The sequence below is a fragment of the Myotis nattereri genome (genome assembly GCF_964212035.1).
Source record: "Myotis nattereri genome assembly, chromosome: 3".
Taxonomy (NCBI): domain Eukaryota; kingdom Metazoa; phylum Chordata; class Mammalia; order Chiroptera; family Vespertilionidae; genus Myotis; species Myotis nattereri.
This window is the reverse complement of record NC_138077.1, coordinates 67,542,495-67,569,693: the sequence shown is the minus strand read 5'-3', so window position 1 is coordinate 67,569,693 and position 27,199 is coordinate 67,542,495. Positions and strand designations below refer to the sequence as shown.

At 39.8% G+C, this 27,199-nt stretch overlaps 1 protein-coding gene across 1 annotated transcript in view; it reads left to right on the top strand.

Annotated features, from left to right (window-relative positions):
- TMPRSS7 (transmembrane serine protease 7) overlaps positions 1-23,473 on the top strand; it is a 37,509-nt gene extending 14,036 nt beyond the window's left edge. Inside the window, exons 8-16 of the mRNA XM_081087320.1 lie at positions 2,205-2,311; positions 6,909-7,045; positions 9,593-9,700; positions 13,013-13,123; positions 14,164-14,280; positions 17,119-17,290; positions 19,063-19,331; positions 21,007-21,143; positions 22,906-23,473. Coding sequence (XP_080943446.1) covers positions 2,205-2,311; positions 6,909-7,045; positions 9,593-9,700; positions 13,013-13,123; positions 14,164-14,280; positions 17,119-17,290; positions 19,063-19,331; positions 21,007-21,143; positions 22,906-23,073 — 1,326 coding nt within the window. The 3' untranslated portion in view covers positions 23,074-23,473. The remainder of the gene's footprint in view (positions 1-2,204; positions 2,312-6,908; positions 7,046-9,592; positions 9,701-13,012; positions 13,124-14,163; positions 14,281-17,118; positions 17,291-19,062; positions 19,332-21,006; positions 21,144-22,905) is intronic.
- Positions 23,474-27,199: the final 3,726 nt, after the last annotated feature.

Genomic DNA, 27,199 nt, shown 5'->3' with positions numbered 1-27,199 from the left:
AATATCTGAAAGACATGCGGAACTAACCTTGTGCATACCTAGGCAAAGAGTGCTGCAGGCAAAGGGAACAGCTGAGGCAAAGGCCCTGAGGCAGGAGCATGCTGGCTGCATATTATTTGTGCAAGTCAGTTAAATATTTATTAAATTTATAATTTAGTAATATTTATAAAATGTATACTTTTATCATACTTACATCTGTACTTAGTGGTAATTTCCTGATGGCATGCATCCTTAAATTATTTTTATTGTCATCTCGAACATTTACAAAATAATTAAAACATTAAGATGCTGGACTCTTGCTCACTGCCAGAGTCTTAAGGCCTCAGGGCTGCAGAATCTTAGAGCCTCAGATGACTATCAAGTCTGAAGGTTGGGGAGAGAATGAGGACAAGAGAAGATGAAAGGAGCGGATGGAAAAGGAAAAGGGAAAGGCAGAAGGACAAATATATTATGATCTTACTTATGTTCAGAATCTAAAAAAATAAACTGAACTCACAGATATAGACAAGAGATCGGTGGTTGCTAGAGGTGGGAGTTCGGCAAAATGAGTGGAGGCGGTCAAAATGCACAAACTTCCAGTTATAAAATAAATAATTCATAGGGATGTAATGTACAGCATGACTATAGGTAAAAATAATATAGTTAATCATACTGTATTGTATATTTGCAAGTTGCTAAGAGAATAGACCTTAAAAGTTCTTATTAAAATAAAATAATTTTAACTATATGGTGATGGATTTTTGACTAGACTTACTATGGTCAGCATTTGCAATATACGCAAATATCAAATCATTCTGTTGTACACCTGAAACTCATATAATGTTTATGTCAATATATCTCAATACAACAACAACAAAAAAGATAGACTAGGATTGAATCACAAAGTATTACTACAAACTTAATTGTACAATATGTTGTTTTCAAAAGACAAAGTGAATAAAAAGTGATTTAATAAAGCTGAAAATAAATGTTGAGCAATATCATATTAGGCAAATGTAAACAGAAAGAAAGCATGGAACACAACCTTAGTGCTAGCCAATGATGAAATCAGGGCAACAACCTTCAGTGAAAAAAGGAAGGCAACCTATAATTACAAAGAGGGCAGTCCACAGTGAAGATATAATTATGACAATTGTTTATACACCAAGGATATAGCATGAATACTTATAGATCAAAATCTATAGGACATATGAAGAAGAAGAAACAATGCTTAAATAAGAGATGTTAATTTCTTTCTCTTGGTTCATAACAGATAGTGGGAAATAAAAAATTAGGTTAAGAAAGGTATTAAACCATAGAAATAATGAGGATATTATACACACAAACACACGTGAACAGAGAGAGAGAAAAATTACCTTCTTTTTAAAATGATCTTGGAGCATTCATAAATATGATCACAACAATTCTTAATAAATTAAAAAATTAAAAGAAGTATAGGCAATAAATAATCTTTTATGTAATTAAGATAGAATTAGAGAACTTGAAAATGGATAAACCAAAATTCTACTCCCTGCAAATGAAAGAAGTCGCAAATAATTCTTGGTTCAAATGAAAATTAAAACTAAAATTGTGGCATATTAGGCATAATGTATATACATGTTACACAATGCCATAAAAAGTCAGTTGTATGTGTGTGTGTGTGTGTGCGCGCACATGCATACACACTCATATGTGCTCGTTCTATATAGGCAGCTCCCTCTCTGGTGTAGTCTCTTCTGTGAAGGTCTAGGGGTGACTCAGTAACTGCCTTTAGGAATAACCAGGTTTCATGTGAAGAGGATGCTGACTCACTTCTCCTTTATCTAAAGAGTCTGAGTCGTGCTTTACATAAACTATGTCATTTTTATCACTGAAAGAGGACAATGTCTACACTCATTAATAAGTGGGTGTTTTCAAAGCTATGCTCATTTAGTGGGAGGAAACTGAAACCTACATATGATCTAATATCACTTAGCTCACTCAGAGTGGGACCTACTAGCTGCTCCCTGAGCACTGGGCTGCCCACTTTCCTCTCCATCGTGTTCTCCTCATCAGAGTTTGCTCAGAGTTAGTGGTCTACCCCACCACAGGCCACAGGGCACAAAGAATAAAATGGCCTTAAAACAGCAAGCCAAGGAAATGGGTTCTGAGTAAGACAATCTACCTGAAATATGTCCTTAATTGAATAATATATATATTTTTTTACCTATGCTTGTTTTTCACAGACTCCTGTATCAACTCTTGGCATAGCACTGAAATTCCATAACTATTCAATAACCAAGAAGAGTGTGAAAGGCTGTGACCACGGATGGTGGGAAATTAATGAGCACATGTAAGTGGTTCCCATGTGTGAGGAGTCCGATGAAGGGCCCTGCTCAGAGGTTCAAAGCCTTGGCTTTCTTGTCCTCAAAGAGTACACTTTACTATTTACTGATAGGGAAACTGAGGAATGCAGGAGTTAATACTTGCTCAAGGCCACTCAGCTCTTAAGTGATTAAGACAGGATTCAAATCCATGCTTTATGGCTCCTCAGTCCTTGCTCTATGCTGCTGGGCTGTGAATGTGCACACTGCACTTTACAAAAATAGTTTGGCAGATAAAGTCTTTCAAACTATGGAGTCATGGAGGAAAATAATAAATAGGGGTCCTGGTGGTATAAAAGTTAGAAACCCTTAGCCAATTCTGTGCAGTACAAGAGGCCTAATTGGCCTGGTTATATCCTGAGTCTGGGACATGGGTTGAGGTTGATCAGAGAAAGGCTGAGAGAAATCTAGGTGCCTGCGCATCCCAAACCAACATAGTAGGTCCTCATTCTCATTCTTAGTTTGTCCTTTCCTTGTTGTTATTATTTATTTGCTCCCAAAGTTATAATAGGTCTTGTATTTTAAACTGTAGGATGCCCTGTCTTGGCAGCAGAATGGCTTCTCTGTTTATTTGTGATAAGAATCCTTTTATCCTTTTGAAGGTAGCCTATGGGATTTTTCTTGCTAATTCTTTGTTCATTTTTATTCCATGAACGAATCTATCTATCTATCTATCTATCTATCTATCTATCTATATATTATCTATATTATCTATATTATATATATCTATATATATATTATATATATAGATATATATAATATATATTACTGACTTTTAGAGAGAGAGGAAGGGAGAGGGAGAAAGAGAAACATTGACATGAGAGTGGAACATTGATCGGCTGCCTCCTGCACACCCCCTACTCGGGACCAAGCTAGCAAAGCAGGCATGTGCCCTGACCAGGAATTGAACCAGAAATCCAACCAATGAGCCACAACAACCAGGGCAAAACCTTTCCTTTCATAAGGATTTTCCTGAACAACCACTTTTACTTTCTTGAGACTTTTAGATTTCTTGTTAAATAGTCATTCGTCCTGTCATCATTGGAACAGGTTCTACCTGATTTAAAGCATTCTTGGCTCCATTATTAAGATGTGCTTTGTACTCCTTTGGGAGTGTCTTTGAATTGAGGGTCTATTATAGCACAAGCAGAAGACCTGGGTTCAAATTCCAGCTCTGTCTTTTAGTAGGGTGATTAACTAGGACATGTTATTTAACCTCTTTGACCTTCAGTTTATAAAATGAGATAATAATTCCTAGTTAATAAGGTGTTTTGGGGGGTAAACATTCAATGAAATAATGCATATTACACACCAAAAAAAATTAGCTATTTTTATGATTCATAAGATTGTGTTTGAAATGACATTGAATGGACAAATATTATAGAATGTGTTCCAAGGCTTTAAGGATACTGCATTTTAGTATTCTAATTGATGTCTATAAAACAAATCTGTAGATAGATATCTCTTGTAAAGTTGTATTCCTAAAATAGAGCCGTTTTGAAAATGAGATACTCCCCCCAACCAAGTAGCAATTCCTACCACCCCAATTTCCATATGTGTGGAATCCAATGGAAGGCCTTACCCAGAGGAAAGGTTGGCCTAACCCAAATATGTTGCTGTTAAAGTATGAGGGGAGACATTACTAGGAAAGCCTTCTGGCCTAAGTACTTTCCCTGAAGGGCCAGCTCTTCACTTTGTCCTGTGGGCTGGCTAAGATCCTATCACATTATCTTGATGCAGCTGAACCCTGGGATTCAAAATGCCAGCTCTTCCCATTATCAGTCCTTTTCATCTCCAAAGGAAAGGCTCTAATTAAACTAATTTCTGATGGCTTGCTGAGGGTAGCCTAGGGGTGCTGGATTTGTCATGGGAAGGAGGAAAAGGTAAATCTGACACCAGAAAGCCTACAGATCTTGAGTTGAGAGAGAATGGAAATGGGTGTGCATGCTCAGGGCAGCTTGAATGCAGTAGATGAACCCTGAGAAAATGGAAGACCCTCCTACAAAAAGCAGAGTTCCTGAGGGGAAGGCTGTTGCTGTGCTGAAAATGCCAGGGTATAATATCAGGCAGAGTTGTGTCTAAATCAGGGGTGTGCAAACTTTTTGACTCGAGGGCCACAATGGGTTCTTAAACTGGACCGGAGGGCCGGAACAAAAGCATGGATGGAGTGTTTGTGTGAACTAATATAAATTCAAAGTAAACATCATTACATAAAAGGGTACGGTCTTTTTTTTTTTTTTTTTAGTTTTATTCATTTCAAACGGGCCGGATCCGGCCAGCGGGCTGTAGTTTGCCTACGGCTGATCTAAATCCTGCTTCCACTCTCTTGCCATATAAACTTTAACTCATTACTTCACCTCCTTATGTTATGCCCAGAATTCAAGATCCCCAAGAAACCACGCCAGGGAGCCTGTCCGATGCAAAAGCAGAAGGTCCTTTATTGAGTTAGCTAACCTGACCCGGGCATCCAGTCGACGCAGCGACCGGAAACCGAGTGCCACTCATGAGAAAATCAGGGCTTTAATAGTGAGGGGAGGGGAGCTGACTGTAGGCCCTGCCGATTGGCCAGGCGCCAAGTCGGGTCTTGTTACACAGGATGTGGTCATCTCTATGGCGCGCACATCCCTTGCTTGTCATTGGTTAGTTCAAAGAAATCCCGGGCGTGGCCAGCAGGGGCCTGGGCTCGGGGAAGAAGGCACTCTTCTGAGCACATGGCCTCTGCCCCAACATGGAGGATCCAGGGTAAGATGGAGGGCATAGCCCTCGCCCTTTCACTTACATCTCAGTTTTCTTACCCATTATATGCCTGTACATGTAAACTCAATTTTGCTGAGTTGCTCCAACCTTTTATTTTTTTTAAAAAAATTTGTTTCATTAGCCACTGACATGACTCATTACTGACTGTTCCTCTCTAAACTTCACCCCAAGCATGTATTCAAAGATACTTTTCCTCCTGACTTCTGAATATTTGAGTGAGGCTCATCTTTGCAAGAAAAGCCTAGTATATGTTAATAGAGAACATATATAAAATCACTATGACACAGATAACAATCATCATGTTTTCAGAACACAGTTTGTATTCTTTTTTAAAAATTTAATTTTTAAATTACAGTTAACATTATGCTGTATTAGTTTCAGGTGTACACCATAGTGGTTAGACAATCATATATTTTACCAAGTGTTCCCCCTGATATTTCAAGTACCCACCTGGCAGCACACATGGTTATTACAATATTATTGACTGTATTCCCTATGCTGTACTTTCCATCCTTTTGATTATTTTGTAACTATCAATTTGTACTTCTTAATCCCTTCACCTTTTTCACCTAGTCCCCCAACGCCCACCCTTCCTCTCTGGTAACCATTAATCTATTGTCTGTATCTATGGATCTATTTCTATTTTGTTTGTTCATTTATTTTGTTCTTTAGATTCCACGTATAAGTTTGTATTCTAATCCCAAGATGATCAACTAGAATAGTCTCTGGCCTCAAAAGCTTCACTTGGCTTTCAGATGCTTCTCAGACACTGGCTTCCACTTGGCCAGGTGGCCATGGCAGCTGTTATCTCTTCCTCTTATCACAGGAGCTGGTTTGTTAGTCCACCAAGTCCTGAACATCAGCCAATTGCAAAAGTTTCTTTCTGAAATGCACATGAATGCTTTCCTCATTCAAATGTTGAAATCATAGGTTAACTCTCTGCCCCTCCCAGTGAATACCTGTGTGTGGTCCTGGAACACACGGTGCTTCCCAAGTGCTTTGGGGACCTGGAGTGATTGACAGTCACAGATTCCGGTGGAGGACATTCCCCCTCAAGCCTTGTGTCTTCTATTTCCTTTTGAGACTCTGCAGGTTTCACCCTGGGAAGAGCCTTACCTACACAGGGCAAAGGCCTAACTTATCGTGGGCCCCTGTATAATAAGACTTCATGTTTCACTAACCACAGGGCTCATGCATTAAGAATTACTAACAGGAGGGACATTGTCTATTAGGTGATGACAAGTAAGAAAAATTGAGATAGAGAAATATTGTAGGTAGACATTACTCCTTTGAAATTTTGCCAAGGACAAGCTCTGAAGTGTGCATTTGATTTCAGTTTAGTTTGAAAAAATATTGTTCTATTTTGCTTTAAGTGTTGCTGGGGTTCTTTGTATATTTTCAATCTGAGCTCATGTATTCCACTCTGCTCTATTGAGAGGTTCGTAGACAGAAGCAGGCAATATTGCGCAGTGATTTACACAACAAAATGAGTGGGGACCAGGAGAATGAAACCCATATTTCTTCTGAGTATAAGTGTTGGTGAGGAAAGCAAGGGGCGAGGTAACAGACAGGCAGTGGTACTGCTCTTGTTTTATTTAGCAGAGGACAACATCTAGGGGGCAGACGTTACTCAATCATAAACACTTAGCTTAGAAAGGATAACTATCAGCTCCACCCTAAGAAATGCTTATAAAAAAAAAAAAGAAATGCTAACAAAGCTCAAGTGACCAAAGCATTAATGAATTCATGGCCAATAGGAATGCAGTTGAAAGACCTCAGACCCTGTATCTTCGATTCTTGTCTCCTCAGGTACTGTGGCTCCTACATGGATCACCAGACCATTTTCCGAGTGCCCAGCCCTCTTGTTCACATTCAGCTTCAATGTAGTTCCAAGCTCTCGGACAAGCCACTTCTGGTGGAATATGGCAGTTACAACATCAGTCAACGTAAGCCTGGGATCAGGTCCTTAGAAAACCTCAAGAAATTGGTGAAAAGGAGGCTAATACTTAACTCTAAACTTGGAGAATTTAAAGGAATGAAAACTGCTTTATTTCTGCTGTTTTCTATTACATTTTTATTTTTATAATAAATACTACATAAATAAATATATATTTAACAAATATATAATGTAAACTAAATATATAATAGATAATACACAAAATTACATATTTATTACTGCTATAGTTTAACTTATGAACAAATAGTATAATTATTTATTATTGATTTATAAACATATTTGTAAAATAACATCTCACATTACTCCTAAAGTATAGACCAAGCCCATTTCTTTATTTGTCTTTTGCTAGCCAGAATTCTTTGTAAATATGATGTGTACACCAACATTTGGTGGATTGGAGACCAACAGTTGTGACTCTCTTTGGCTTCATCTACAGGGAGAGCTGGTCAGTCAAGGAGCGCTCAGCTATCAGTGGTCAGAATGTCAAGCTTCACAGTGAGAACCACTGAAACAGTGACCAGGAAGTGGTCAATAGACAAAGCAATGTTTGAGGAAAGTCCTTAGAGCTGGAGGGAGTAGATACTGACTTTCTCAGGAAATTCTTGACGTTTTAAGCGAGGGAAAGGCAGGGTTAATCACTTAAGACTCCATGAAGATGAGATGTGAGAGAAAGCTCCTATAGAGCATGTCTTTTTTTTTTTTTTTTTGCTAATGCTCTATTTCTGGATTTAGAATAGTCCACTTCTGAATATGGGAATATTAGCATTTCCAGCAAGGAAACAGGTACATAGTAAGCCATCATCTTTTTCAGGAACTCATCCTCTCCACTGTGCGCCATTGAGATAGTGGGGTCCTGACCATGTACTCTCCCCAACTCCTTTGTACAGAGAGTGTCCGAGTCTATTCAGGCTGCTGTAACAAAATACTGCAGACCAGGCAGCTTGTAAGGAATAGAAATTTACTTCTCACATTTCTTGGGACTGGAAGTCTAAGATGAGGGTGTTAGTGTGGTTAGGTGAGGGTTCTTTTCTGCATCACAGATTTCTCCTTGTATCCTCTCATGGTGGAAAGGGCTAGAGAACTCTGTGGGGCCTCATTTATAAGAGCACTAAGCCCATTCTTGCCCTCATGACCCAATCACCTCCAAGGGCACCACCTCCTAATACCATCATATTGGGCATTAGCATTTTATTTTTTAAAAATATTTTATTGATTTTTACAGAGAAGAAGGGAGAGGGATAGAGAGTTAGAGACATCAATGAGAGAGAAACATTGATCAGCTGCCTCCTGCACACCCCCCACTGGGGATGTGCCTGCAACCAAGGTACATGCCCTTGACCAGAATCGAACCTGGGACCCTGGAGTTTGCAGGCCAACGCTCTGTCCACTGAGCCAAACCGGTAAGGGCAGGCATTAGTATTTTAACATATGAATTTGGGGAGGGCGTACAAATATTCAGACCATAGTAAGGGAGGAAGGATTTATTATCCTATATAATAAAAGCCTAATATGCTAAGTGTCTGGTCAACCAATCAAAGCATAATATGCTATTTATATGCTAAAGCTGCTCAACCGCTTGCTATGACGTGCACTGACCACCAGGAGGGCAGATGCTCTGACTGGTAGGTTAGCCTGCTGCTGGGGTCAGGCTGATTGAGACTGAGTGAGACGGGTTGGACATGCCCTGGAGCCCTCTCACAGTCCCTCTCTGGCTGGCCAGCCTCCCGAGTCCTTCCCCTGTCCCGATCGTGCACTGGTGGGATCCCTCAGCCTGGCCGCTGCCCTCTTGCAATATGGGACCCTTTGGGGAATGTCAGAGAGTGGGTTTCAGGCCAATCCTGCAGGCCAGGCTGAGGGTCCCCACTGGTGTATGAATTCGTGCACTGGGCCTCTAGTTTCTATTATATGTAGCTATAAGCTCGGATTCATGAATCAAGACCAGGAATGGAATCTTTAACTTGCAATCTGATTAAAGTGAAAAAAATTATGGACTGGGGAGGAGGTAGGAGTCCTGAGTTTCAAGGCCAGTCACTAATTACTCTAGGTCCAACTTTCTATGCTTACTCATATATTTTGAGACAGAGATTAATTGAAAATATAACTAAAGACTACTCAGAAGAATGCATCTGATCATAGAGGATTCAGACCCCAGAGTCCATTCATATCCCCCTGGGGTGTCTAAAACTGCACACTAAGAATGCTGGGCTCTCTCAGGTACTCTCCAGCTTTCACTTTCTTTGAGTCTTGCCAGAGAGCTGAGGCAAGAATGGAGGAAGTAGAAGTTTGACTTACATGTGACCTGGCTGCAATGTTGACTCTGTTTTGGTGAATTTATTTGATTTCTTTGCTCTCATAAATTCTGCTTTTTTTGTTTTTCAATTATCACTTGTAACTTAGATTTGATGAAGAACTTATGTAATTACTACTGTTATATTGTCAACTCCTTAATCACTAATCACTTCATATTTCTTTATTAATGTGCTCCAGTGATTTCTAGGGACCCACACAATATTTTCTATTTTTTAATTTTCTGCAGCCTGTCCTGTTGGATCTTTTAGATGCTCCTCGGGCCTGTGTGTCCCTCAGGCCCAGCGGTGTGATGGAGTTAATGACTGCTTTGATGAAAGTGATGAACTTTTCTGTGGTGGGTAATCAAACTTTTATTATGACTTTCATATGAATAAATAACTTGTCAGGGCCATTGTTGCTCCTGGTGCATATCCTGGGTCTTTGCAGCTGCTACCTATTGCTTCATAACAATCAACCCCCAAACTCAGGGATTTACAACAATCACTCATTCTGGTTGTCTGGGATGTGACTGATCTGGGCTGGGCTCATTGGGTGGCTCTGCTTCAAGCACTGGGTCCTCTTGAGTTTGGTTCTTTGCAGGTTAGGGTCAGGTTTACTCCTCATGGCTCTTTTCCTCATTGACCTAGGGTGCCAGCCAGGGCAGTGACGAGAGCAAAGAAGGAGTCAGCAACATCACATGGTCCCTCTTAAATTGTGGGCTTGGAACTGACACACCATCCCTTGTGTCATATTCCATCAGTTAAAGCAAGTCAGGTAGCTATGGCCATAGTCAAGGGACAGGGAGATTTATTCTGCACAGTGTGGGGTCATGGCAAGGGATAGGGGTGCATAATATACCACAGGAAGTGGTGATCTGTGGCTAATAATTTAGTCAACCACAATCTTAAATATAACAATTCCATTTTATTTATTTATTTATTTATTTATTTATTTATTTATTTATTTAAACAATCTATTTTTTAAAAAATTTAAAATTATCTTTGTTGTTGAAAGTAATACAGATGTATCCTCCCACTGCATTGACCCCTTCTAGCCTGCCCCTGCCCCCCACCCCAGGCCTGCATCACATTATTGTCTGTGTCTATGGGTTATGCATATATGCATACAAGTTCTTTGGTTGATCTCTTCTCACCCCCCCATACTCTGCCCCCCCCCCCCACCTTCCCTCTGAGATTCTTCCATGCTTCTATATCCCTGGATCTATTTTGTTTATCCGTTTTTTGTTGTTGTTGTTTTTTTTGTTTATTAGATTCCATATGTGAGTGAGATCATATAATACTTATCTTTCTCTGACTGACTTATTTAGCTTAGCATAATACTTTCCAGGTCCCTCTATGCTGTCTCAAAGGGTAAGAGATTCTTCTTTTTCACTCCTGCATAATATTCCATGGTGTAAATGTACCACAGTTTTTTTATCCACTCATGTACTGATAGGCACTTGAGCTGTTTCCAGATCTTAGCTATTGTAAACCATGCTGCTATGAACATAGTGGTGCATAGTGGTATATTCTTTCTGATTGGTGTTTTGGATTTCTTAGGATATATTCCTAGAAGTGGGATCACTGGGCCAAATGGTAGTTCCATATTGCAGCCATTATGGCAAATGTTATGCAGTTTCCTCAAAAAAATAAATATGGAACAATCCTGTATTAAAGCACAGTTCTTTCAGCTAGAGAGACTCTGCAGTGAGTACGGAGCACAGGCGTTGTGAATGAAAGAACTGTTATTATGTTTTACTTACATAGTTTGCGTCAGTATCACATTGGTGATGACTAAGGGGTGGGGTATTGGATATTCCTATTTTGGGCGGAGAATATCTGTTGGTTTTCCATTACTCTTTGCACGTCATTTCTGAATCTATCTTCAGTTTCAGGGAGCAATAAGGGGATGAAAGTTCACCGGATCACATGACACTATTGGTAACACTTTCTCCTGAGGATCCAGAGTTTAATTCAAATAATTGCGATGGTGAAGCTATTGAATCTTATTTATATTCTTGAAGAAATATTGTAGTTAATATAACTAATTGTGGTAAATTATTTTCATAAAAATAACCTTAGACTCTACAGTCCTTTTTTTAATTGACAAAACAGAATAAAAATTTTTAAAAAATATATTTTATTGATTTTTTACAGAGAAGAAGGGAGAGGGATAGTTAGAAACATAGATCAGCTGCCTCCTGCACAACCTCCACTGGGGATGTGCCCCTAACTAAAGTACATGCTCTTGACCAGAATCGAACCTGGGACCCTTCAGTCCTCAGGCTGATGCTCTATCCACTGAGCCACACCAGTTAGGGCCAGAATAAAACTTTTTTAAACTTATAGTGCATTGAACTTTTGAATCTATGGGGTCTTCTATTTACTAAGGAAACTGATCATTATAACAATTGAGATTGCTTTTGTTTTTAATTATTATTATTCCTTGCTCAAAACAAAGTAATTATTGTTATTTTAGAATAAGGACTGGTTTTTTTGTGTGTATGTGTGTTTTTTTTGTTTGTTTGTGTTGTTTTGTTGTGTGTGTGTGTGTGTGTGTGTGTGTGTGTTGTTTTATTTTGGTAATCATTGTTTCTCCTCATGCCATTTTGGGAGCTATTTCCTAGGCGTCAACTAGGTATTCTTGGAGACTTAAGGAACTATTTTAGAGCAGCAATGTCCTTTCCTGCCCCTCACAAGAGGTACCTCTGAAAAAAATACAATCAGATAACAAAAATGATAGCTTTCACAGAACCAGAAATGTCTAAGAAATCATACCTTCTAAGAATGCCTGCTAATATACTGTGCCTGTCAATTGTAAAAAGGCAATTTTTAAAAATACTCCAAAAAATTGTGATCAATTTACACTGGTATTTTCTAATTCAGAATATGAATCTCTCAAGAAAAAATAATTTTAAAGAGAGTTTTCCTTACATATAGACCACAAGTCTATTATCCTCTAAGATTTCACATTCATAATTCATTCAACAAACCTTTCTAATTCCTCAACTGAGGATATGTTTCTATTAATTTTAGAGAGAGAAGGGGGAGAAATAGAGAAACATGGACATGAGAGAGAAACATTGATTGGTTGCCTCCCAAATGTGCCCCAGTGGAATCAAACCTGTAAACTGGGCGTGTGTCCTGACTAAGAATCAAACCCACAACCTTTAGGTGTAGGAGCAACACTCCAACCAACTGAGCGAGCCACTGGGTCAGAGCGCATAACAAGCCTTTAATGAGCACCTACTATTGGGACAGAGGCTTGAGGTACAGAGAAGAATAAGACAAAATCCCCAATCTCAGGACCCTCCCAATTTGTTTAGGAAGGTAGATAAGTTCAATTTAAATAATACCCGATGCTTTTTTCCCCTTAAAATAAAAATCTTACAATGCATTTAATTGTAATTAAATAAACAACCCACCAGAGTTCAACACATTTACACAAAAGCAAGAACTCAGATCTGACAAACCCAAAGTGCTAGGAATTACACCGAAGTTTAAACATTTGCTTTTCTCCCTGAATATGTCCATTTTGAGGAGAACACACTTTTAATTGCATTTAAGTCGTCTTAACCCTTTAAGCCTACTGGCAGAGGGGCATTGCTCGTCATCAGAGTCCAGGTGATGTCTCAGGCTCAGGATTGTTCTGTCTGTTCTCATTCTAGTGACTCTTAAACCTGCCTGCAACGCCAGCTCCTTCAGGCAGCCGGGCCCTCTGGTCTGCGATGGCTTCAGGGACTGTGAGGACGGCCAGGACGAGCAGAACTGCACTCAGAGTAAGGGCTCTGGCACTCTGCTGTTCTCCCTATAAAACGCATGTATAAACTTAATCCTCACCCAGGGATATTTTCCCATTGATTTTTAGAGCGTGAAACAGAGATGGGGAGAGAGAGAAACAGGGAGAGAAATCAATGGGAGAGAGATATATTGACTGGTTGCCTCCTGTATTCACCCCAACCAGGGCCGGGGATCCAGGCTGCAACAGAGCTTCATACCCTTGACCAGGATTCAAACCTGGGACCCTTCGGTCTACAGGCCAATGCTCTAATCACTGAGAAACCCAGCCAGGGCTATACAATTCTTTTAAATCAGAATCTAAACACCTCTGTTGGATTAGGATAATCAACTTATCAACTTGTCTCTTTTCCCATGACTCTCTCAGTTTTCATACTGAGAATCTCCTATCCCAGGAATCCTCTCCGTCTTAGACAGAATGGGATTGTTGTTCACTAACTGGGGTGGAGTGTTATGTGTGGGTGTGTGAATACTGGGAGATTTTCATTGCTTACTTGCTTTTAATGCCGCTCCAGACGGAAGGACACTGAGGGAACTTGTTAAAAACCATGCCCCTGCAGAGACACACACACTGTGAACAAATGTGCTATAATTCAGTCTGTCCATTCTCTCCCCCACCCCCACTGCCCCAATCGTGTAAAAAGACTGAGTATGGTGATGATTTTTGCTCCAAAATTTTCTTGGAGAACAAGGTAATAGCAGAGAGGTCATGACCTAAAGTCAATGATATGGCCAACTGCTTTGCAGTTCTTCGGCAGTGGAAGAAAGGTGAGGCCCTTGGATTGATTCTCAGCAGATGTGCCAGCCCGCTTGCCTACCTGCCTGCCTTCCAATGGCTCTGCTGAGGTGAAGGGGCAGGTCAATGAGGGGCATTGCTTCATTTCCCTCTGCTGTGTTTCCCAGAGCAGCAAATACCCAACCTGTGCTTAAGCCATCGTTTGCAGAGTTCAGTATCATTTATTCAGATCTGTTTTTGGCTAAAAAAAACCCCAAACTCCTGTCTTCTTTTGTTCATTTTTAGGCATTCCATGCAACAACAGAACTTTTAAGTGTGGCAATGATATCTGCTTTCGGAAACAAAATGCAAAGTGTGATGGGACTGTGGATTGTCCAGATGGAAGCGATGAAGAAGGCTGCAGTGAGTAGCTAGAGTTCAGATTTCCTCTTCAGTTTTTCTTTTCATCCCCTTCTTGGTGTAATTCCCCTGGCAGAGGTTGCCTCAGGCCCAGAGAAGAATACTGGTGAACTGAATATGAAATAATTCCTCAGTTTTAAAAACACTAGAATAGATTGGGAACCAAGATGGCGGCATAGGTTAACGCCGGAGTTTGCTGCTTTGAACAACTACTTCAAAAGTGAAACTAAAAGACGGAACGGACATCACCCAAAACCACTGGAACGCTGGCTGAGTGGAAGTCCTACAACTAGGAGGAAAGAGAAACGCATACGGACATTCAGAGGAGGCACAGTGCTGAAGTCAAATTCTGAGGTGCGGAGTGCGCGGAGCGGGCTGGCGGTGGAGGGCTCGGTTGGCATTTTCAATCGGGAGCGAGTCGCAGACTCTGAGCTCCAGATACAGGCGAGTCTTTAGGGACCCAGACTCAAACGGGAGAAGCGGGACTGCCTGGCTTCGGTCAGAGCGAGTGCAGCTTTCTCTCCGAGCTTTGCAGCGGGTGCTGGGACTCAGAGAGGCAGAGCCCCTGGGGACAGGACTGAGAGCCGCCATAACTGCTCTCTTCGGCCCACCCTGTTGATCCTGTGCGACCTGCCCCGCCCAAGCCCTGCACAGAGGCATTTGCCGGATAGCCTCAGGCAAACGCCAGATTAGCACCTCCCTAGAGGACAGAAGTTCTCTCACTGCTGACACAGCTGATTCTCATAGCCACTTGGCCTGGAGGTCAAACCCTCCCTGGAATTAGCTACAACAATCAAGATTTAACTATAAGACCACAAACAAAGACCACTAGGGGGTGCACCAAGGAAGCATAACAAAATGCGGAGACAAAGAAACAGGACAAAATTGTCAATGGAAGATATAGAGTTCAGAACCACACTTTTAAGGTCTCTCAAGAACTGTTTAGAAGCCACTGATAAACTTAATGAGATCTCCAAGAAAACTAATGAGACCCTCGATGTTATATTGGGGAACCAACTAGAAATTAAGCATACACTGACTGAAATAAAGAATATTATACAGACTCCCGACAGCAGAACAGAGGAGCGCAAGAATCAAGTCAATGATTTGAAATGCGAGGAAGCAAAAAACACCCAACCGGAAAAGCAAAATGAAAAAAGAATCCAAAAATGCGAGGATAGTGTAAGGAGCCTCTGGGACAGCTTCAAGCGTACCAACATCAGAATTATAGGGGTGCCAGAAGATGAGAGAGAGCAAGATATTGAAAACCTATTTGAAGAAATAATGACAGAAAACTTCCCCCACCTGGTGAAAGAAATGGACTTACAGGTCCAAGAAGCGCGGAGAACCCCAAACAAAAGGAATCCAAAGAGGACCACACCAAGACACATCATAATTAAAATGCCAAGAGCAAAAGATAAAGAGAGAATCTTAAAAACAGCAAGAGAAAGAAACTCAGTTACCTACAAGGGAATACCCATACGACTGTCAGCTGATTTCTCAACAGAAACTTTGCAGGCCAGAAGGGAGTGGCAAGAAATATTCAAAGTGATGAATACCAAGAACCTACAACCAAGATTACTTTATCCAGCAAAGCTATCATTCAGAATTGAAGGTCAGATAAAGAGCTTCACAGATAAGGAAAAGCTAAAGGAGTTCATCACCACCAAACCAGGATTATATGAAATGCTGAAAGGTATCCTTTAAGAAGAGGAAGAGGAAGAAAAAGGTAAAGATACAAATTATGAACAACAAATATGCATCTATCAACAAGTGAATCTAAGAATCAAGTGAATAAATAATCCGATGAACAGAATGAACTGGTGATTATAATAGAATCAGGGACATAGAAAGGGAATGGACTGACTATTCTTGGGGGGGAAAGGGGTGTGGGAGATGCGGGAAGAGACTGGACACGGGAAGAGACTGGACAAAAATCGTGCACCTATGGATGAGGACAGTGGGTGGGGAGTGAGGGCGGATGGTGGGGCGGGAACTGGGAGGAGGGGAGTTATGGGGGGAAAAAAGAGGAACAAATGTAATAATCTGAACAATAAAGATTTAATTAAAAAAAAATAAAATAAAAAAAATAAAAACACTAGAATAGATTCCATCTTTTTTCTTGATAACAAGCACTAATGTACCAGATGTTTATAAGGAGAACTTCACTTGCTAATAACTCTCTCTGATCAAAGGACAAGTTCTTGAATAAAAAACCTATGAGAAAAAAATGCATACTGGCACACACTGAATGACTTTGCTAATTATGCTTTACCTTAGATCAAATTTAAGCCCTGGTTCTTGCTTTATCTATGGTTTGAAAACTAACCTGCCATATGGTATTGTTACTTGTGTGGCCTCTATTGGCTATGTGGCAACATGTTAACTCTCTGACCTTATCAATACTATTTACACGGGAAAAGAATTGCTCTGATAACCAGTGTTTCTTAATAGGTTTTCATTAGTCTTGGACTTTCAAATTGTTTCCCAAATGCTTTTCTCAAACCAGCACAACTTCAAAGACAGTCTCAATTCTGTTGCATTTGGAATGAGATCTTTTCCTTTTTACTAGCAACCTAAGCCCCATGGCAGCTGTTCCTATCAGAGCAGCTGCTACTAACAGGTCCCCTCCTCCCCTCACGTTATTGTAGGAGACTCAGGAGGGAGGGAGTGGTTTGTTGGTGCTGGTTTCAGAAAGATCCACACATTGCCTCCTATCTAGATAAGCAGATTTCAATTGCTTTCCTGGTTAATCAGTCACAAACTCTGCACTAAACCTGACTTCATTCCAATTTGTTTCCAAGTCTGCCTTTAAATCACATGACCCTTTCTCTCCCAAAGGCTGCAGTGGGAGTGCCTCCACCCTCCACCGCATCATTGGGGGCACCGACACCCTGGAAGGGGGGTGGCCCTGGCAAGTGAGCCTCCATTTCATTGGATCTGCCTACTGTGGAGCCTCGGTCATCTCCAGGGAGTGGCTTCTCTCTGCGGCCCACTGTTTCCATGGAAACAGGTAGGGCACCTCAATCTGTACTGTGAAGTGGCACATTCAGGCTACAGACGATGCATATGCCTTCACGTTGTGGGGAAGAGCTTCCTGTTGGTTGCGTTCACTCATAATTGGTAGTTTGTGGAGGTTTTTTGTGTGTGTTTTTGACACCAATTGTGTGCCAAACATTTCTTCTAGGAATTATTGACATTTAGAAAAAAGAACAACACAAAAGAACATCAAGAATGAATAGGTTTTTACTAAACTGAAGAACTAGGATAGGACTTTCAAGTCAGAGACAGGTTTGCGTGGTATATGAGCGTTTATTCCAACAACAACGGCAGTATGGAAGAGCAGCAAGTCATCCACAAAAATCTGCTCTGCAGCCCCCCCATAAACCAGCTGCTTATATAGGGCAGGACAAAGTTTACATGGGGAAGTAGGGATTACAGGCATGGGGAAGGAGGCAATGCATGCTGGGGCAGGACTCCATTGTTTGGGCAACTTGTTAATCTTTCCATGATAATAGGCAGTTCTTGAATGAGAATGGACCAAATTCTAGGGTTGACTGCCAGGTCCAAGGTTGACTGCCAGGTCCAAGGTTGACTGGAGTAGCGGGAGCATAAAATTCCCAGCTAGGTTAAAATGTCCTTTCTTTAATCAGAGCAAGGCAATCACAAGGTTAAAAGAGCATGATTCATATTTCTTATAACATAGTTAGTCCCCAATATTCTATTTTTGCCCCTAACAAAAGAAAAGCTTAGAAAATAACTTCACTTAAAATGTAACCTTATTTGGAATCTACTGGATCTTAGATACAAAAGTATTATTACGTTAAGTTCTTATTCAAAAATTTTTAAGTGGATGGGATATTTCAACAAAGTTATACAATTAGAGTGTTTGCTTCTCCCAGAAATTACAGGATTCTTGTTAATGACTAAAACAGCTTTTATGTGACCATTAGTCTTTAATGCTATGAAACTGCTCCAAGTTATATGTTAACCTTCATACCCTTCTGGGTTTCTGGGTCGCCAGTACCACCGATGAGATGTCAGCTAAGCAAATTAGGGGTCACACTCTTTGAGTTCTGTCCTTATTTTACTTCCAAAGCTACCACATTCTCTTCACCCCACCAGAGTAAGCCTGCTGTACTGGTGAAATGAGATGAAAACCTCCCATAGAGATGACAAGACCCTTCTTGATTTTGTGGGAGGCCATGGGGGTCAGGATTAGAGTTCTGGAAGGGCCCCTGGGAATGGTCATGCCTGAGCAGTTAGAGCAGTGATCCTTAAATCTTCCAGCAAACAATAATTTCATTAAATCCCTGCTTATAGCACTTTGAATTCTAATCTATCTGGTTATCTATATTATTGGAATTTGGCAAAAGGATTCCCAGACCACTGTCTTACTGGCCCTGGCTGCCTCCATCGAAGACTATTGTTAGTATCACTCAGAAGAATATAGCATTCATTCTAGTCACTAACATTCTTACCTGTGTGTGGATTATGAAATACCAGTGGCAAGAAAATTTCCAACATTTCCTTAGGATGTTGCTGGTGCATACTAGGAGCTATCATTCACCACCCTCACTACACCTTACTCTATCTCTGGTTTTAATAGGGAGACCAGAGAGCCTCAGAGAAGTTGTGCTTCTTGCCATGTCTGTGGACAGAGCCAGCGACTGTGATAGGGAATGAAAGTCAGACCTCCCTTTGCTCATCTCTCTGTGGAATACTTGTTTCACCATGTCTGGTTCATTAAGCCACTGACTTCCTGCCTGGTTCCTTTTCTACCAGGCTGTCAGACCCAACACCATGGACTGCTCACCTGGGGATGTATGTGCAGGGGAATGCCAAGTTTGTCTCCCCCGTAAGAAGAATTGTGGTCCACGAGTACTATAACAGCCAGACCTTCGACTACGATATTGCCTTGCTACAGCTCAGTGTCGCCTGGCCTGAGACCCTGAAACAGCTCATTCAGCCAATATGCATCCCTCCCGCTGGCCAGAAAGTGCGCAGTGGGGAAAAGTGCTGGGTGACCGGCTGGGGGCGAAGGCACGAAGCAGGTGTGTGTATGGTGAACGGCCATGCTCTTCCCTCCAGATAAGAATAACTTGTGCTGATCTAGTGCTTAGGGGTTCATAGAGGGGGTTCTTGTAGATGGTCTCCTTTGAGCCTCCTAATAACTCTGAGAGGTAGAATGGAGGAAGGTATTATTATTCCTGTTTTATGATGCTTTCCATGTATCCCCAAAAGAAACAAGGCAGGATTGAAAAGATAGCCTTTTAGACTCTGAGGGGTTTCAAAGTTTTCCACTAAAAATAGGAATAAATTCCTCCTTCTTTCTAGGTTCCCTTTTCATCCAAAGAAGTGATTCATCTTCATAAAGGAGAAAGAAAGAACACACACACACACACACACACTCACACACCTTACTGTGTCAACTCCTAGACATCTGTTTGGAGGATTATATAAGTATGTCTTGCACAGGGACCATCTAGTTGAGGTACTGAGAGTCAGGGCTGAAATCCAGCCTGCCCTTAGCTCTCCAGACTGCACGTTCAGGCCTGGGGATGGCTTTTTACATTTCCTTTACCCAGGATGGGCATCTTTTTCATTACTCACAAAAGTGTTAGTATATGAGGGTAGCCGTACATCTAACCTGCCAAGGTTTGTCATGGTCTAGGAGTCATGGTCGGTTCTAAATATACTAATATAGTGAAGAGAAAAGTCCATAACTTATGGTGAACACCTCTCCAAGGATTAGTGCTAATACTTGCCCTTGAGCTCCCAACCATCTCAGATTCCTTTGCAGGCGTTCCCAAGGGTTTAGGACAGTGGTCGGTAGACTGCGGCTCGTGAGCCACATGCGGCTCTTTGGCCCCTTGAGTGTGGCTTTTCCACAAAATACCACGTGCAGGCGCACATGTACAGTGTGATTGAAACTTCGTGGCCCATGTGCAGAAGTCGGTATTTTGTGGAAGAGCCACACTCAAGGGGCCAAAGAGTTGCATGTGGCTCACGAGCCGCAGTTTGCCGACCACTGGGACATTCCCTAAAGATTCACTGGGCAGCTTCTCAAGTGCTCACTGCCTTCATTTACTTATTGAAGTTATGATGTTCACCACCAGTTTGGGCCTGCTAAGGTCTCAGTAGACTCAACGGTGAAGTCGGCTAACTGCTTGAACACTTCTAACCTCTCAGGACTTTAATGCATTATCCTAAAGCACAAGAGGAAAGAGTCTACTCAACCAACTTATCAGGAGACATTTTCTGCACAAGCATGAGTGTATATGTGTATTTTTCTGAGTATTCTTAGCCAGATAGTTTAAAAAGGAAGTGGAAAGGCTATATCCAAAATGTTATGTTTTATGGTTCCTAGGAAACTCCCATATATGTTACGCTGCTCCACTTGGCTAGTAAGTGTTGGTAATAACGGTTGCTGACTCACAGTCCTACTGAAAGCAGGAGGACATGGTGAAGGAGTATGGCAGTAGCTCAGGTGAGCGAGTCAGACCGTGGGTTTGAATCCTGCTCTGTTACTTGCTAGTTGTGTTCCACTGGGCAAGTCCTTTTACCTCCTAAGCCTCCCAGTCTTCATTAGGAACGTGGGGATCATAATAGAATGTACCTAAAAAATTGTTATTGAGAATGAAAGGAGTTAATGTGAGTACATTGTTTAATAAAAACCTGATTAAGTATAGTCATTTCTATGATTTCTGCCTCCAACATGTTTTTCAGACAATAAAGGCTCCCCTGTTTTGCAACAAGCAGAGGTAGAGCTCATTGACCAAACCCTCTGTGTTTCCACCTATGGGATCATTACTTCGCGGATGCTCTGTGCGGGCGTCATGTCCGGCAAGAGAGATGCTTGCAGAGTAAGTCATTTTACCGTTCCCTGCTTAACATGTTATAGTTTCCATAAATGCTTTCACATTTTGTCTACACAACACTGGGAAATACATAACTAGAGCTAATGCTTCACTTAATTCAGATGTTAATTATAATCCGATGGTCTAACATCACAGAAAGATGATTAAATAATTGAGTCTATAAAACTCAGTTTTCTAGTCCCCCTGTAGTTTCCTTTAATATTAAGAGAATGAGGTCAGCATTTAGCATTCTGCCATGATTTTCTTAAAACCAAAAACTACAAAACAAAGCAATATACACACACGCACACACTATTAGAATTGCTACTGATTTCCTTAGCAGCAACCATTTACCTTCTGAAAATAAGGGTTTTATTCACTTACTCCTTTGACACAGGTTGTGGAAAATGAAAGAGGAGTGGGAGAGGTGACAGAGCACACTCATTTGTTTGCCTCTGTCACTTCTTGACAGTGGTAAGGTTGGAGGTAACTTTTGGGGGACAATGCTCTGAGCCTCAGATTCTAATCTCTGCAGTTATCTAAATGATTTCCAAAAAGTGAACAGGTAATTTAGAGAATGAGGAAGATAATGGGACTTGTTCCCACATCTTTCCACAACCTTAGCCACCATGCCATAACGACTCATCATAATAGTGATTTCTATCTTCTGAGCTCCTATTTTGTGGCAAGCCCTATGCTAGGTCTTTGATATAGAATAAATCAAATAAAGCTTTTATCCTCATTTTACAGAAGAGGGAACTGAGGCACAGAGAGGGTAAATAAATTACCCAAGGTCACATAGCTAGTCAGTAAATACCTGGCCTGGGATTTGAACCCTTATTTCACTAATGCTAAAACTATTGTATTCTGGGTGCTTACTGCAGCTAGTCAATTATATTGTCCTGTTCCACCTAACCACCAGGGTTTACAGATGTGGCAATAATTTCAAAAATTTTCTGACTCAACTAGTCAGCATTTACCTAAATCAGATTTAGAATTATGGGGATGGGATACAGGAGCAAATTTGAACTACTTTTTTTTATCTTTGCCTCTGAGTAAGTTACAGTTTTTCTTATTCTCCAAAATGAGAAAATAAATATCCAGACATTATAATTTAAATGATGAATACTGTAGGAATTATTTTAAACTTTGTATTACTTCAGTCTTTGCTTTATGGAGTTGAGGTATCAGAAGGGACCCTCAAGTGAGGGCGATTTGTTTCTGCCAGCTGCCAGCCAGTGATCCTTAGGGCTACCTCATTAGACCTGGCTAACTAAACAGGGTCTCTTGTACTTTCTTCCTTGGGACTATGAGCCAACCACTGAAGGTACATGGCCTAGAGGTAGAGGTTAACCTTCCAAGGTAACAATGCCTCATAAGGTTATTGTGAAGATTAAATGACCCAAAACAGAGCTTAGCACACAGCTCACATTAAATGTTAGCTATTATTAGTATCATTATTACTATTGAGGTTCATTATTTGTTTGGCAGTTTATGAGAGCTGTTTACCCTGCAAGAATATTCTAATGTTACTTCTGGCCTGAAGAATTAAATTTCTTGTAATGAATACAGAATTTTGATTATAAGGAAAGTAATTCTAAAATGATATTGGGAATTTCACATTATTTCTTGACACTTGTCCAAACTGCATAATAATTAGTACAGCAAAAACCTGTCAGAATGGGAGTGTGGAATACAGTCCATTAGATATATTAGTGACAAAGTTAATGGCAAATGTACTTCATACTCACATTATCTTCTTGTGTAGGGAGATTCGGGTGGACCTTTGTCTTGTCGAAGAAAAAGTGATGGAAAATGGATTTTGACTGGCATTGTTAGCTGGGGACATGGATGCGGAAGACCAAACTTTCCTGGTGTTTACACGAGGGTGTCAAACTTTGTTTCCTGGATTCATAAATATGTCCCTCTTTTGTAATAGTACAAGTTGGATTTTTGACTGTAATTTATATGATAGGTTATTTTAAAAAGAATGGAGTAATTACAAATAAAATAAGACAACCATTTTTTTTCTTGAGCAAGCTTCAGATTGCATACATTTGTTTTTTATTAAAAAGAAGAGAGATGTATTTTATTCCCTAGTAAATTGCCTCAAGTATATAGTTATATTCATTCTCAAGCATCAAAGGGCCATAGATTTAGACATGGAAGAAATATTAGATAATGTTATGAACTACGCCTTTAAAATAAGATATGAAATGGGTGAAATGTTGAGATAATGCATTTTTATGTGCCTATTAAAGGTACAGCTATTTATAAGGTTTTAGGCAAATCTGTCTTATCGAAATAAGAAATTCCATTAAAGAAACATGCCTGATACTTAGTGCTCTAATGAATTTAAATACACAAAAAATGTCTCCTTCACAGATGCTAATGTTTTGGTGATGTCACTTTGATGATAGCTTATTTCTTGGTTTATGCAATAAACATTTGGGATACTATTTGCTCTTAAAGAAGATAAAGAAAGAAGAGCAAGTATTGCAACAAGAAAAGCAAAATTGAACATCTTATATTGGTCAGCAAGTCTTGGCAACAACTATACATTTTTTTAAAAATTTACTTATTTATGTATTTATTTATTTTTAAATTTACTTTTATTTTTTTCCCATGGCATAGATTTATTTTATTTTATTAAAGTATTACATATGTGTCCTTATCCCACCATAACCCCCCTGACCTCCCCAACTCATACCCTCACGCCCCTGTTGTCTGTGTCCATTAGTTAGGCTTATATGCATGCATAAAAGTCCTTTGGTTGATCTTTTCCCCTCACCCCCACCTTTCCCTACCTTCCTCCCTGGGTTTGACAGTCTGATTGATGCTTCTCTGTCTCTGGATCTGTTTTTGTTACTTAGTTTATGTTGTTCATTATATTCCATAAATGAGTGAGATCATGTGATATTTGTCTCCAGTTGGCTTATTTCACTTAGCATAATGCTCTCCAGATCCATCCATGCTGCTGCAAATGATAAGAATTCCTTCTTTTTTAGAGCAGCATAGTATTCCATTGTGTAGATGTACCACAGTTTTTTAATCCACTCATCTACTGATGGGCACTTAGGCTGTTTCCAAATCTTAGCTATGGTGAATTGTGCTGCTATGAACATACGGGTGCATATATCCTTTCTGATTGGTGTTTCCAGTTTCTTGGGATATATTCCAAGAAGTGGGATCACTGTGTCAAATGGGAGTTCCATTTTTAGTTTTCTGAGGAAACTCCATACTGTTCTCCACAGTGGCTGCACCAGTCTGCATTCCCACCAGCAGTGCACGAGGGTTCCCCTCTTTCTCCACATCCTAGCCAGCACTTGTCATTTGTTGATTTGTTGATGATAGCCATTCTGATAGGAGAGAGATGGTACCGCACTGTTGTTTTGATTTGCATCTCTTGGATGATTAGTGACTTTGAGCATGTTTTCATATGTCTCTTGGCCTTCCTTCTGTCTTCTTTTGAAAAGTTTCTATTTAGGTCCATTGCCCATTTTTTTATTGGGTTGTTTATCTTCCTTTTGTTTAGTTGTATGAGTTCCCTGTAAATGTTGGAGATTAAACCCTTATCAGTGATAACATTGGCAAATATGTTCTCCCATGCAGTGGGCTTTCTTGTCGTTTTGTTGATGGTTTCTTTTGCTGTGCAGAAGCTTTTTATTTTGATGTAGTCCCATTTGTTTATTTTCTCTTTAGTTTCCATTGCCCTAGGAGCAGTATCAGTGAAGAAATTGCTTCGGCATATGTCTGCTATTTTGCTGCCTGTGGATTCCTCTAATACTTTTATGGTTTCTCGTCTTATGTTTAAGTCCTTTATCTATTTTGAGTTTATTTTTGTGAATGGTGTAAGTTGGTGGTCTAGTTTCATTTTTTGCATGTATCTGTCCAATTTTCCAATACCATTTATTGAAGAGACTGTCTTGACTCCATTGTATGTTCATGCCTCCTTTGTTGAATATTAATTGAGCATAGTGGTTTGGGTAGATTTCTGGGTTATCTATTCTATTCCATTGATCTATATGTCTGTTCTTGTGCCAGTACCAGGCAGTTTTGAGAACAGTGGCTTTGTAATACAGCTTGATATCTAGTTTTGAGATCCCACCTACTTTGTTCCTCTTTCTCAGGATTGCTGCAGCTATGCAGGGTCTTTTTTTAATTCTAGATGAATTTTTGGAGAGTTTGTTCTAGGTTTGTGAAATATGCCGTTGGTATTTTAATGGGGAGTGCATTGAATCTATAGATTGCTTTGGGTAGATGTTGATTCTACCAATCCATGAACATGGTATGTTCTTCCATCTGTTTATGTCTTCCTCTATCTCTTTTTTCAGTGTCCTGTAGTTTTCTGCATATAGGTCTTTTACCTCCTTAGTTAAGTTTATTCCTAGGTATCTTAATTTTTTTGGTGCAATGGTAAATGGGATTGCTTTTTTAGTCTCCCTTTCTGTAAGTTCACTATTGGTGTATAGAAATGCCATAGATTTCTTGGCATTAATTTTGTATCCTGCTACATTGCCAAATTCATTTATTAAGTCTAATAATTTTTTGATGGAGTCTTTAGGGTTTGCTATGTATAATATCATATCAAGATTTTTGATTACTGTTTCAATTTCATTAGTAGTTATCAGCCTATTCAGGTTATTTTATTCTTGATTGAGTTTTGGAAGCTTATATTTTTCTAAGAATATGTCCATTTCATCTAAGTTGTCCTTTTCCTTGGAATAGAGTTGTTCATAGTATTTTTTCATAATCATTTGTATTTCTGTGGGATCAGTTGTTACTTCATCTCTTTCATTTCTAATTTTGTTTATTTGGGTCCTCTCTTTTTTCTTGGTGAGCCTGGATAGAGGTTCATCAATCTTGTTTATCCTTTCAAAGAACCAGCTGTTGGTTTTGCTGATCTTCTGTATTTCTTTTTTTTTTTTTGGTCTCTATGTCATTTATTTCCACACTGATCTTTATTATTTCCTTCCTTCTGCTTCTGCTGGGCTTTTCTTGTTGCTCTCTTTCTAACTCTTTGAGTTGTAAGGTTAGTTAATTTATTACCATTTTTTTCTTCCTTTTTGAAACAGGCCTGTAGAACTATGTACTTCCCTCTTAAGACTGCTTTCCCTGTGCCCCATAAATTTTGGATTGTTGTGTTTTCATTTTTGTTTGTTGCCATGATGCTTTTTATTTCTTCTTTCATCTCTTTGGTAACCTAATCTTTATTTAATAGCATGCTATTTAGCCTCCAGGTGTTTGATTTTTTTTCATTGTTTTTATTGTAGTTGATTACTAATTTTCTGACATTGTGATCTGAGAAGATGCTTGATATGATTTCTATCTTCTTGAATTTGAAGAGACTTTGCCTGTGTCCCAATATGTGGTCTGTCTTTGAAAATGACCCATGTGCCCTTGAGAAGAATGTATATTCTGTGGCTTTGGGGTGAAATGTTCTGAAGATGTCAATTAATTCCATCTGATCGAGTGAGTCATTTAGGATTGATGTTTCTTTGCTGATTTTTTGTTCATTGGATTTATCTAGTGGTGTTAGTGGGTTATTAAAGTCCCCTACAATGACTGTATTGCTGTCAATATCTCCCTTGATTTTTTTGGTGCAATGGTAAATGGGATTGCTTTTTTAGTCTCCCTTTCTGTAAGTTCACTATTGGTGTATAGAAATGCCATAGATTTCTTGGCATTAATTTTGTATCCTGCTACATTGCCAAATTCATTTATTAAGTCTAATAATTTTTTGATGGAGTCTTTAGGGTTTGCTATGTATAATATCATATCAAGATTTTTGACTACTGTTTCAATTTCATTAGTAGTTATCAGCCTATTCAGGTTATTTTATTCTTGTTTTTATGTATTTGGGTGCTCCTGTATTGGGTGCATATATTTTTATCAGAGTTATATCTTCTTGTTGGATTGCTCCCATTAGTATTATGAAGTGGCCTTCGTTATCTCTTAGTATGGCCTTCACTTTGAGGTCTAATTTGTCAGATATAAGTATTGCTACTCCAACTTTTGTTTCATTTTCATTTGCCTGAAAAACCTTTTCCCATCCCTTCACC